General features: G+C 39.7%; 1 protein-coding gene across 1 annotated transcript in view; it reads left to right on the top strand.

The window, feature by feature from the left end:
* The window catches only part of IPO9 (importin 9), a 56,615-nt gene that overhangs the window by 21,049 nt on the left and 22,004 nt on the right, over positions 1–13,562 (top strand). The window contains exons 4-14 of the mRNA XM_025920985.2: positions 267–468; positions 4,756–4,844; positions 5,651–5,737; positions 6,290–6,409; positions 6,524–6,624; positions 6,823–6,881; positions 7,465–7,616; positions 8,674–8,772; positions 9,664–9,770; positions 10,134–10,273; positions 12,713–12,872. Coding sequence (XP_025776770.1) covers positions 267–468; positions 4,756–4,844; positions 5,651–5,737; positions 6,290–6,409; positions 6,524–6,624; positions 6,823–6,881; positions 7,465–7,616; positions 8,674–8,772; positions 9,664–9,770; positions 10,134–10,273; positions 12,713–12,872 — 1,316 coding nt within the window. The remainder of the gene's footprint in view (positions 1–266; positions 469–4,755; positions 4,845–5,650; positions 5,738–6,289; positions 6,410–6,523; positions 6,625–6,822; positions 6,882–7,464; positions 7,617–8,673; positions 8,773–9,663; positions 9,771–10,133; positions 10,274–12,712; positions 12,873–13,562) is intronic.

Below are 13,562 nucleotides of genomic sequence, written 5' to 3'. Positions count from 1 at the left end.
CTCAGGAAGTGAATTTTTTTATTGCATTTCATTTTCGTTTAAATTTAAAGGGCCACATGTAGCTGGTGGCTAACGTAATGGACCGCATAAGTTTAGAGATAATAGATGAACTCTCCAAATGAACAATTTGTCAAGTTTGTGTATTGGAATTTTTGATAGATATGCGATACCTCGTGTGCGTTGCTTTTTCAACACGTAAACTGGATGGGACTCTACCAGTCACTTATAACCTGGTCTAATGACAGGTGGGCTTTTCTCCTCTGCAGGCAAAAATTGTTATCCGGGAGCTATTGCCCAATGGGTTGAGAGAATCAATAAGTAAGGTGCGCTCCAGTGTGGCCTATGCGGTGTCAGCCATTGCCCACTGGGACTGGCCCGAAGCCTGGCCCCAGCTCTTCAACCTGCTCATGGAGATGTTGGTGAGCGGAGATTTAAATGCAGTCCATGGAGCCATGCGAGTGCTGACAGGTATTAGAAGCTATTCCCTGGTATTGGTACTTGGATCCCAAGAACACTTACAAGAGGTTACGTGACAGAATGGCTCTGACCAGTAAGAACTGAAATTTATAGCTCTACTTGATGCTCCTCCTCCCTCCTAGTTTTTATCCCCATGTCTATCTGTCCTCCTGCTCCCTTGACTCTTTCCAGGGAATCACGTGGTTTACTATTTCTACTACTATGAAACCTTAGCCCTTGAGGATAGAGTAATAGCATAGTAGTTGAGGATTCAGATTTCAGTTCATATTCTGGTTTTACCTTGACCCAAGTTACTTAGTCTCCTGAGAGTCAGTTTTCTTGTATATAAAATGAAGATAATAACAGTGTTTACCTCACACGGTCTTTTGGTAAGTTTAAATGAGCTAATAAATCCACATAAACTGTTTCGTGTAATAACTGACTTGGGGGGCACCTGGGTGGCTCAGTCGGTTAAGCGTCCGACTTCAGCTCAGGTCATGATCTCACAATCCGTGAGTTCAAGCCCCGTGTCAGGCTCTGTGCTGACAGCTCAGAGCCTGGAGCCTGCTTCGGATTCTGTGTCTCCCTCTCTCTCTGCCCCTCCCCTGCTCATGCTCTGTCTCAAAAATAAATAAAAACATTAAAAAAAAATTTAATAACTGACTTGGAAGTAGTAAGCACTCAGTAAATTTTAGCCATTATGATCATTGTCATTATTATACTCATTTTCTACTTAGTTCAACCAACGCAAAGTTAAGAATAGTCAAACAGCATTCTTTATAGGAATATAACAAAGAAGATAAAAACAATATATGATTCTGACTTTCACTTGGTCAGCTTAGACCAAGTGTTTGGTATCTTTTCTTTCTTTCTGTTCTAAGAAGGTGATAAAAATACTTGAAGAAAAATACTTTAATCCAAGCAGATTTGGTGGATATCTTGTCTAAGCTTGATTAATCTATTAATCCCTCACAGAAGGATATGGTCTCTCATACCATATAGGTATGGTAGGAGTTTCCCAGCTTTGCGAGTTCTTCTCTGGTTCCTGTCCCCCTAGAGGAAGTCACTACTCTATTTTGCCTTCAAGGAATCCTTTCCTGGACATTAGCAACCTTCTGTTGGTCTTTTGGAAATCATATTTCCCCTCTGCTCAGACAGGCTTGTGAAATGTCTGCCCATATCTTCTCTCTTTCTCTGTGACCTGCTAACTTACCGGAAATGTATTCTTACCTAGTTATGAATACCATTTCTACTTTTCTTGACTCTCAGTTTATTGAACGTGGCATCTAGTCCCAGTTTTACTAGTTCATGTTCTGTTCATGGTAAATAATAGCAATTCTCTGTCCAAAAGCAAATTCCTCATCCCCTTTTGTTTCAGACCTCCTCTTCCCACATCTTTGCTCCCTTTTTCAACTGCCCACTATATTCAAAACATTCCTCGCTCAGATTTTCACTTCCCTGCTTATTATTTCCCTTGCTTCTCTTGTACGACTCATTATTCAGGTGACTTCATATATACTCCTTTCCATGGAATTAACCTTCTAGGATTCTTTAAAACTTCATGGTGCCAGAATATCAGTTAACAGCTATGTTTTCTACTAAGAGAAAAAGGCATGTTCCCCTCCAGTCTTCCAACACAAAGTTCAGCTTTCTAAAAAATCTAGAGGAGAGAGGTGGTTGTACATTTATCATACTTGGGATACTGTAGAACCATCATTGTGCTTGACTAAGGAAATCACTGTTCAGTGAGATCACTTTTCTGTCAGCCACAGGGAAAGAACTATGCGGGAAATGTGTATTGTTTTCTATTGGAGTCAGCAGACATGAGATGATAGCTGCCAACCTCCATTCCCAAATAGCTGCTTCACGTATTTTCAAACAAGAATAGACTGTGTTCCAACAACAGCAACTCAGGCATGCGTAAAGACAGCAGGACATTGGTGTGTGAACAGGAGACCATAGGAAAATGGGACTGATTCTCTTCAGTGTTTTTTAAGATACTATACCAGTCTCAGGACACCTGGGTGCCTCAGTTGGTTAAACATCCAACTTCAGCTCAGATCATGATCTCGCAGTTCAGGATTTTGAGCCCCATGTTGGGCTGTCTGCTGTCAGCACAGAACCCGCTTCGGATCCTCTGTCTCCCTCTCTCTTTACCCCTCCCCTGCTCGCTCACACGCACGTGTGCACGTTCTCTGTCTCTGTCTTTCAAAAATAAAATTTAAAAAACATTAAAAAAAAAAGGTACTATACCAGTCTCCCTTTAATAAGCTTTCCATTAAGCTTATCTATTTTTAAATGAAAAGTAACTAACACTAATGGTGTAAAGGAAATGCAAACATAGCAGCTAAGGATTGAAATATTTGACCACAGGGGCACCTGGGTGGCTCAGTCGGTTAAGCATCCTACTTCAGTTCAGGTCATGATCTCGCAGTGAGTTTGAGCCCCACATCAGGCTCTGTGCTAACAGCTCAGAGCCTGGATCTTGCTTCAAATTCTGTGTCTTCTCTCTATGCCCCTCCCATGCTCATGCTCTTTCTCTGTCTCTCAATAATAAACAATTAAAAAAAAATTTTTTTAAATATATTTGACCACAGCTACAGCTTTTTCTTCAATCTCAAAGAAGTTTGGAGATTGAGATCTTCCCCGTGTCTTATCCCTTTTCTAACTTGCTGAGTGACCTCAGAAAACTTATTTGGGGAGCACCTGGGTGGCTCAGTCGGTTAAGCATCAGAATTTGACTCGGGTCATGATCTCACAGTTCGTGAGTTGGAGCCCCGCATCAGGCTCTGTGCTGACAGAAGCTGGAGCCTGCTTCAGATTCTGTGTCTCCCTCTCTGCCTCTAACCCACTCGCATTCTGTCTCTGTCTCTCTCAAAAATGAATGAACATTAAAAAAAAAAATTTTAAGTGTTAATTGAGACTACTAGGAATGATTTTATAGGAGAGCAAAAAATGTGATTAAGCAATTTATTAGTAGGATTAAGTTAAACTACATTTTCCATAAAATTTGTTTTCGTTAATCTGCTATTCATCACATTTGTTTGGACTAATTTCTTTGGATTTCTAAAGAAAATAGAACATTTATTTTATTCAGAGCTCAAAATTTATTCTTTAGGAGGAAACCAAGCTAGTAAAGAAGACTCAGTCTTGAATACATGATCTTCATATGACTTCTGGAGATTGATATTGCCCAAAATTTGGGGGGTATATTAACCTTGAAAGTGCCGACATGCATTTCTAGTTGCAGATTCTCCTGAAAAATGTCCCAGTTCACTAGCTCCATTTCTATAGTGATAATGGGGAATTGCCAGGAAAAGCAGCAGAAAAAGTGAACAAACACTGGAACCCTGGGGCTTGTATTTATTTCACATTTTTAGTAACATGAGACCCACGGGACCCCATGAGACCCCTTCATCCTTTCCCAGTGCCTTGTGCAGAAAGTGAAGAGAAAGACACAACCTCTATTTCTCTCACCTTCTTCAAGTCTCATTTCATATATAGGTTGCTTTTTGCCACATTCGTATGGTGGAAATCCTTTCTCTTCCAATGAGCAGCAACCTCTGGCTTCTAGGTCAATAAATGTCATTCACTGGGAAGAATAACATATACAGAGTGGAGTTGAAGCCTAGTAAGCCTGCATATGTTTTATTATGCGGATCAAAACAACTCACCAAGGGAGAGTATTAAAAATGGAACCAAAAAGGGATGCCTGGTTGGCTTAGTCGGTTGAGCATCCAACTTCGGCTCAGGTCATGATCTGACAGTCCGTGAGTTCAAGCCCCGCATCAGGCCCTGGGCTGACAGCTCACAGCCTGGAGCTGCTTCGGGTTCTGTGTCTCCCTCTCTCTCTGCCCCTCCTCCACTCGTGCTCTCTCTCACTCTCCAAAATGAATAAATGTTTAAAAAAAATTTTTTTTTAAAAATGGAATCAAATGTAAGGCACCTTAAAGTGCATCTGGATGTTGACGATCAGGTATAAATTAGACTAATACAGGATTTTCCTAAGGTGACCTTACAAGGACTTTTATGCAGCTCTTAGAGATTTTCTCTCAGTGTTTACATAAAGGTTTTTTTCTCAATCGTACGTATTTTCCTGTATCTTTGTGCTATTCTCTTTCCCTTTCTAACAAATAATAACTCTTGCTACTGTTCCTTCCCCAGAATAAGACCACCAGGCCTGTGTCTTTACCTGTATGCTATCTGCTTGGGAACTGCCACTTAGAAGCAGTGTGAAAATTTTCCCACTTCCATATTTATAAAGCAGTATTTTTTATAGTACTCCGTTTTTCTTTGTAGAATTCACTCGAGAAGTAACAGACACACAGATGCCACTTGTTGCTCCTGTCATCCTCCCAGAGATGTATAAGATCTTCACTATGGCCGAGGTATGCAATCTCAGCTCCAGGATCACAGCAAGTAAGAGCTGCTTAGGTTCTGGTCAGCCTCCACATCTCGTGTGGGAGACTGTTATATTTGCGGCGATCCCCACACCTAAAGACCAGAACGGGCAGAGATCTGAATCTGGGTTAACCTTAGAACCTTCACATATAACTGCAGGGGCCAGCCTTTGATAAGGGAGTGAGAGAGCTGCATTGTTTCTTCACATTATGATCTCATAGCTCCTGGCACCCTGCATCCCCTGAGCACCTAGTGCTTTGTGCTCCCTCTATCCTCTCGTTACGGCATCCTGCCTCGTTACGGCACCTCAGTCAACTGTGTGGAAGCAGTCTATCACTGCATTGCCCATAATAGGTTTATAATATACTGTATATGTGTTTGATTACCGTATATACAAATGGTGACTCATTCACAATAAACTATGAGTGCCCAGTGGGTAATGTTTTAACCTCCCTACTTCACTCTGCCCCCAGTCAAGGGTCTATCTTTTGAAAGAAATACGTTGACTGTGTTGAGATTTCAAGCAGTGCCAAGCCTAATATTTTTAATAAAATCAGACCACAGAGGCCTACATATATAGGCTAATTCCAGTGAATTCTAACGTTCTGCTGGCTTTTATTCTCTGAATTACAGAGAATATCCGTATCTGCTGGATATGAGTGGATGGTGTTTCCGATCTCTAGGAATCCAGTCCCATGTCAGATTGAGAAGTCCTAGTTTTTCTTCTGACCCCAGATATGCAAACATAGACACAGACATACCTATCTCAGGGCTCTGCTGTAACTTTTCCCAGGTGTATGGTATTCGAACCCGCTCCCGAGCTGTGGAGATTTTTACCACTTGTGCCCATATGATCTGTAACATGGAGGAATTGGAAAAGGTAAGGAAGCCTTTTGGTCACTAACAGACTTCATGCTTAAAAATCTTTATGCCTTCTGTTGGAGGCACAGCAGTGACTGATTTCATTTCAAGAGTACCAGAATGCATGCTAATTGTGGTTGCATTTAACATTTTGATTACATTTGTATATAATTTAGTTTCCTTTCATTTGAGCCTTATTTCTTCTGACACCTTATCCTGCATCTTTTCATATTAATCATCACCCAGAACTTGACTACTCTTTTATAGCCTTTTTTTTTGGTCTCACATGAGACAAAGCTAGCTGAAAAACACCAATCCCTGTCATTCCAAAGTAGTTTTGAAAAGTTGGTCTTGTACAATAACTTTTAAGAAGGCCGTGGTGAGGAACTGCAGGTGTTAGAGAAGGAAATATGAAATCTTGGGTAGCACTTCCAGTGACTTGATAGCTGTACTTTTCTGATTGGAACCTGAGCCCAGAGAATTCTTTCGATGCCTCAGATCTTGGTGTTTGATATGTGCATTGAAGCCATTGATTTATAAGTATGTTCAATATTGACTGGTTTGTTACCAGGGTGCAGCCAAAGTTCTGATCTTTCCTGTGGTGCAGCAGTTCACAGAGGCCTTTGTTCAGGCCCTCCAGATACCAGATGGCCCCACATCTGACAGTGGGTTTAAGATGGAAGTCCTAAAGGTAAATATTTACTACCGTTGAGGTACTTGGAGTTTTAGAGGATGGTCTGAAATCATTGGTTTTTCTCCTCCATCACTTGTAACTCTCAGGTGTTTTTTCTCTGTAATTTCTCAGGCAGTGACAGCCCTGGTGAAAAACTTCCCAAAGCACATGGTGTCCTCCATGCAACAGATTCTGCCTATTGTCTGGAACACCCTAACTGAGAGTGCAGCTTTATATCCTTTTCAGAAAGCTTGAGGGACCTGCTACCACCTGTAGTTGGGAATCTAGCACTGGGTCTTGCATTCATATGACTCCACTTTTTTAAATGACTTTTTTAAAGTATCTGCTCTTAGTGTTGGAATGTGTAACATTCTCTTGTAGAATATATGTAAAGCAGACTCCAAATTCTATTTCTTTACTCTTCATCATACTTATGTGAGGACAGAAGTAAATTACACAGAAGAAGTAGAAGATCCTGTGGATTCTGATGGTATGTAGTTTATCTGATCTTAACATATACACCACTCGGTGAGGAAAGGGCTCTAGGAAAGGAAAAAAGCCAGAGACAGATAATAGCGGTAACGTAGAGGCTTCACTCTCGTAAGTTAAGTTTTCTAGTTGAGTTTCCTTTCAGTGTATTAGATGTGGGGAAATGAGACATTGAAAATCTTTAATCTGTTCCTCAAAGGCATTTGCATAAATCTCATAAAATAGAATTTCTGATTTAGAAGAGATACCTTAAAGGCCATCTAAAGTCCAGCCTACTTCTTTGTGGCAGATGATATTTTCATTTCTGTTTTAATATTTTTTAAGTGTTTCAAATCAAAAATAGACATGCTGGAAGATATATTCAGTGTTTCTGATTCTTTTGCTTAAGAAACCAAAGAATCTTTGATATTCTCAAAGTTCCTTTCTTTGACTCCTTAGCGTCCCTCTTTGTTCCCTTGGGAATAAAAATTAGCAAGGACTGTAAATATTCATTAATTTACCAAGATAATGTAGTTCATTTCCAGCATACATGCTGTCCTTTTGTTTGCTTGTCATTAAAATCTTCTCTTGTGTATTTCCTGTAGGTGAAGTCCTGGGCTTTGAAAATCTCGTCTTTAGCATTTTTGAGTTTGTCCATGCTCTCCTAGAAAATAGCAAATTCAAAAGCACTGTTAAGAAAGCCTTGCCTGAGTTGATTTACTATATAATCCTGTACATGCAAATCACTGAGGAACAGGTAAATGATATTTGGGAGACAGTTACCAGCTTCTTTTTAGAAAGTGCAACTTGAATGTGAGATCTAGGTCAAGTGAACAGTTTTATTTCTAAAAATAGACACTAGAAGAATAACTTCATGTGAAGTTCTAGGAAAGCTTTTTTTTTTTTTTTTTTTTTTAATATTTGTTTATTTCTGCAAGAGAGAGAGAGAGACTGCATGCAGGTGCACATGCAAGCAGGGGAGGGGCAGAGAGAGAAAGAATCCCAAGCAGGCTCTGCACTGCCAGCACAGAGCCCAATGTGGGCCTCAAACTCACAAAGCGTAAGATCATGATCTGAGCCGAAGTCAGGTGCTCAACTGACTGAGCCACCCAGGTGCCCCTCTAGGAAATCTCTGGGTTCTGTGGTTTTATTAACTCCTATATTAGATAATTGGACTTTGCGAATACTTTTACTTTTGCTTCCATACTACCACTAACCAAAGACCCTGGTTTCTGGAAGAATCTATTCCTTCTCTATAAATACTGACATATAGAGATCATTAGCCTGGTTGTTGGGTCAGTAGACTAGAAAGGAGCATTAAAAAAATAAGATAATGCCTCTCTTATATAAATAGCACAAGAATCGACATAATTTTCACATTAAATATTCCATCAGGCCTAATATAGTCAAATATATTCAAAGTTGATCTATCAGAAAGTGAAAGCTGGTTAAAAGTAGCAGAGAACTAGTAATCAGCTCAGTGTCTACTAGAGAGCAGTAACTTTTGTTACTTGCCTTGGTAAAGGATTTACTTCTCTACATCAAAGAGAAAAGACTGAGGCTAGAGTTCCGTTCAAGATAAAAACAAAAGAGGGTGCCTGGCTGGCTCAGTCAGTGGAGCATGTGACACTTGGTCTCGCGGTTGTGAGTTCAAGCCCTACGTTGTATGTAGAGACTGCTTAAAAATAAAATCTTTAAAAAATAATAATAAATGAAAACAAAAGGTTGAAATCTTCTGGGTGTGTGGATGAAAAAAGGGAACATATGAACCAGATTGGCAACCTCACAAAGACCTAACTGCATCATCCTTTCAGATTAAAGTATGGACAGCCAACCCCCAACAGTTTGTTGAAGATGAAGATGATGATACTTTCTCCTACACTGTTAGGATTGCAGCTCAAGACCTATTGCTTGTAAGTGGGTTCCCTTGATACTTGAACCAGAATATCCTAACCAATCACTTGAACGTTCCCTCTTCTTTGTAGACAACTAACCCAAGTTGAGCAGTGTTATTGAGTGACTTTATCTTAGACTTCTTTGAGGATAATAAAAGAGCTTCTCAAATGAAGTTTGAGACTCGGGAATTCCAAAGTCATTCCTGCTGGTTTGGGTTTACAAGTAAATATTAGATGTAAAAATTGTGCAGAGGATAAAGTGTTCTAATAAGGGTAATTGAATCAGGAACATTCAGTTTAATTCACTCTTAAGCCAGAATCTGTAGCATAAACCAGGTGTTGGCAAACATTTTTTAAAAATTAGATTACTGAGAGATGAACATCCAAACAAACATCTGCTGTTTTCTTTGGCTCTCACTAGAGCATAGAATTGTCTCTGGGTTGAAGTTGTGTGAAGAAACTGCCTCTTGTGTTCTGTTGGGTGAGAGGTTCTCGTTATTAGCGAACTCACTTCTCATTACCTTTAGTATTTCTAAGGCACCTATGAAAGATCACAACTAAGTTTCAGTTCGTAGATTAGCCTTTTATTTCTACAGTCAAGCTCCCAGAATAAATAAATAAGCTTCATTCGAGGCTGAATTAATCATTGCTCACTTATACTCTGCTCAATATAGCCAGAGAGCTTTACATTTTGTTAGCTTTACAAGGCTAGGCACTGCAGAAATACTACTTTAATTCCATTAAAGACCCTGAACTAATAAGGGTTATATTTTTAATATGCCTAATTGGGACTTGGCATGTATGTGTGAATGAGCGTGAACCATTGAGTTTGCAATTAAATTTGCAGTTTGCAATTAAGATGGGTTTAATTGCACAGATAGGTTTATTAGCCCTCCCCTCTCTCCCTAGGCTGTGGCCACTGATTTCCAGAATGAGAGTGCAGCGGCCCTGGCTGCTGCAGCCACCCGGCACTTACAAGAGGCTGAGCAAACCAAAAACAGCGGCACCGAACACTGGTAAGAGTGAGCAACTGATACTTAACTTAGGGACATGTTCTGGGCATCAGATCTGAGGCAGATCCTTGCTTTGAATCATGTGTTTTAAAGCCATCCTCCCAACCTTAAAATAATTGGTTAAGATGCTTTTATTGTACCCCTTGATTCTGAAAGCCTTGAAGGGAAGGACCTTTACTTTGTTTTTAATTAGAAAAATCTGTTATTAAATTTCCCTGTTTTCAGCTGTAGGTTTAGATTAGAAGGGCAGATAAATGTCCCTTTTGGGTCAGATTGTGCTGGACTACCCATTCATGTTTCTACTTCCTTCAGATGTCTTTTTGGCAGTGTAGTTTGTTTTACCAGGCTATGGTATCACTTTTGCAGGTGGAAGATACATGAGGCATGCATGCTTGCCCTTGGCTCGGTGAAGTCCATCATCACTGACAGTGTGAAGAATGGCAGGATCCATTTTGACATGCATGGGTTCCTGACCAATGTCATCCTTGCAGACCTCAACCTCTCAGGTACATTTTAGTACAATGCCAGGATTCACGCCTGTCATCAACTCAGTTATATTGTTCATTTAGATAGGTAGGCCAGATATTCATGTGTCCTTAGGGTGGAAAATTCTTTTCCACCATAGAGCTTGAACTCATCTAAACTTCTAACACAGCCTAGAGACCGTGGCTCAAGCTTTGCCAACAAAGATACTGATATTGCCACATTCATAATTTTTCCACTCTGTTTACTTCCCTTCCAAATCTGTGCTCACATTTATGGATGGTTTTGGCATTTGAATAGGATGCAGATTTGGTTGCTGTACCTTAAGAATTTTGGCTTGAGTTCTGTCATTATTAAGTCCAAACTACCTTTAGACAGTTTATGTCAGTGTCATTCTTCCTGTTTGTTTCCTGTCTTTTTTCTCAAACTTTATTCTTGGCCAATATCCAGATAATTAGAATGTTCCCTTCTCATGTTCATGTTAGCTACTTGCCTTAAAAAAAAAAAAAGTAGGCTCTACTATATTAGATTTATTTCTCCAGCAATGTAGAGCAGTCATTAAGAATCATCATTTCTCTCTTTGCCATCTTCAGCTACATTGTTTCTGCCTATGCCATGCCTTATTCTGATCCTTAGAGACTTCCCCCATTACAAAAGGTCATCTTTGCTTTGTCCAAATACGTAAATCACGGGACATGTGGCATTGTTTGCTCTATTCTCAATCCGTTCACTTGCCTCTCACTCGTAGGCTAGCCGTTTGAGTAGCTGAAGCCATTTGAAAGCATTCTACTCTGACTCTAAATAGGTAATCTATTACAAGATATGTGTGGCATCACCTCCATTCTCTGAATCACAGAATTAAAGTGGTTGAACATCCAGAGCTCAGACCCATTGGGAATATCCTTTTTCACTCTATACTTAACTTACACTGGTGAATATGTTTTCTTTTTTCATACTAGAATATAAGAAATAAAATATAAGAAAATAGAAATCATGTCTAATACATGTTTGTATCCCTCAATGCTTTGCATATAATAGACATTTCATAATTATGTGTTGAATGAAAGTGTTCAAAGTTCTCAAATCCATCAACATATTTTTTATAGAATTTACCCTGGTAAAGAACCTTCAAAAATTCGTGGAGACTTGAGAATATTTACAATTGAGACAGTTGTCCTGCCTACAGTTAAAAACTTTTCTACACCAGCCATTCTCAAGCTTTCTGGTGTCAGGACCTCTTTGCTCTCTTAAAAATTATCAGTGGTCCGAAAGAGATTTTTGTGTGAATTTTCTGTGTCAATACTTAACATATTAAAAATTAAAACAGAAGTTTCTAAAACACAAGAATTGCAAGCATACATTTCATTAGCTGTCAGAGCTGTGGTGTCAGCACATCAGATGACCTCTGGAAAACTCCACTGTACACTTGAGAAGGAGTGAGAGTGAAAAAGATGGATAATGTCTTGATATCACCATGAAAGTTTTAACTTTTGGGACTCCCAAGAGTCCCTAGACCATACTTTGAGAGCTGCTACTCTGTATTACATAAATTAGCATGTATTTTAAATTATATGAATGGCACAGGTTGTTAGGTTCTGCTCAATAATTCTCATCAACTACATGTTTACAAGTAACTAAGTTAAGCCCTGTGACAAGCTGAGTAAGTATAGTCTCTGTCATCAGGCAGGTTATAGTAAGCAGGGGCAGGGGTGGGGCTGGGGGGGTAGTAGTCGTCTTACACTGGTGGCTGGAATATCCAACAAAATATGCTACATGTAAGAAAGCTAAAGACATAGGATTACAGCAGCACAGAGATAGTTAGGATTACTTTAGCCCAAGAAGTCAGTTCGGTTATGCAAGTAGCAGTGAATGTGTTGGCCTATATACAAAGCACAGAAATGGCAAAGTAAGATGTGAGTTGCTGGGAGGGGTGTATGGTTGAGTTTAGAAGGCATAAAGGGAAATCACAGGTAATGCTAGTCATTGACCTCAGGGGGTGTTGAATATAAGGCTTAACTAAAATGGTCTTTATTTGGTAGACTATGGAATTTATTGATAGATACTAAATAATGACAGAACTATCTATGATTTACAATGTTCCAACGATGGTCCAAGAGTAGGAACAACTGGCAATGGAGAAGACATTTAGAGGACTAACTAGTAGTGCAGGTAAAGGATAATGAGAGCTAGGGATGGGAATGAGGGAGGTAAGTCCTTTTAGCCTAAGAATATTCAATATCTACTTTGCAAATAGTGCAAAGTGAAACTGGGAAAATGATTCTGTACCAAAGGTCATATATTTGCTTTTATCTTATAAGGTCATGCTTTTTCCTTGAGTAAGTTGTATATATTATGTAGTATCCGGTTACTGTGACAAGTTGCGGATGGAGGTGGGAAGGAGAAAGGGCAAGTAACAGAACCTTTTTATTGTTCAACCCCTAATTGGTCTCTCTTCCTCCCAGTGTCTCCTTTTCTCTTGGGCCGGGCACTTTGGGCTGCCAGTCGGTTCACTGTTGCTATGTCTCCTGAATTGATCCAGCAGTTTCTACAGGCAACAGTTAGTGGTCTTCATGAGACACAACCCCCATCCGTTCGAATATCTGCTGTGAGAGCCATCTGGGGGTGAGTACACCACCTTAGGGTGTTACACGCTACTGAAGAGAAAATTACTCAAAGTAGAAGTCCCAAACAGCATTTGACCAGTAGATTATGTTGCTTAGAAATTTCTGATGAAGATCTCCTACAAAATGGTGAGTGGAGAGGGAAAGAAACCATATCAGGAACGTGGCATCAAGAGATAAGTAACATGCATAGGATTGCACATTAAAGAATTATAGAAGTGGGATTAGAGCCAGGTCATTTTGTTGATTGATTTCTCTGTATTTGAAGTTAAGTTTGGGATAACGTAGCCTAGAAACACTGCTTCTTTTTTCCCAATTTTACCTCTTTTTCACAGCCAGTATACTAGTTGCTCAGCTAGTCATTTATTTATATTCCTACCAAGATCAGATGGAGCATTGTTGCTTTAACAAACATATTAAAGTCCAAAATTAAAAGTCTCAGTTGAATCCTAAAAACTACCTAAAATCCTAAAAGTACAAAACTCATCTTCTACCTATCTGCGCTGTCTTCTTACCTTTTGAAGCAGAGATTGAGATGTTGTGCATTATATATGTCTTTAGAAAGCATTGAAGGGAAATGATGTAAGCCAGATAACTGAATAAGACACCCTTCACTAGTGTCTCTCCCTCAACAATAACTTGGCATCTTATGGTGGACAACATGTCTTTGTGGGAGCTGTGAGACCCAGAG

Source organism: Puma concolor, chromosome E4 (assembly GCF_028749965.1).
Source record: "Puma concolor isolate L17-30 chromosome E4, mPumCon1.1.hap2, whole genome shotgun sequence".
NCBI classification, from domain to species: Eukaryota; Metazoa; Chordata; class Mammalia; order Carnivora; family Felidae; genus Puma; species Puma concolor.
Note: the sequence above shows the minus strand (reverse complement) of the source record. Positions and strands in the feature narration are given on the sequence as shown.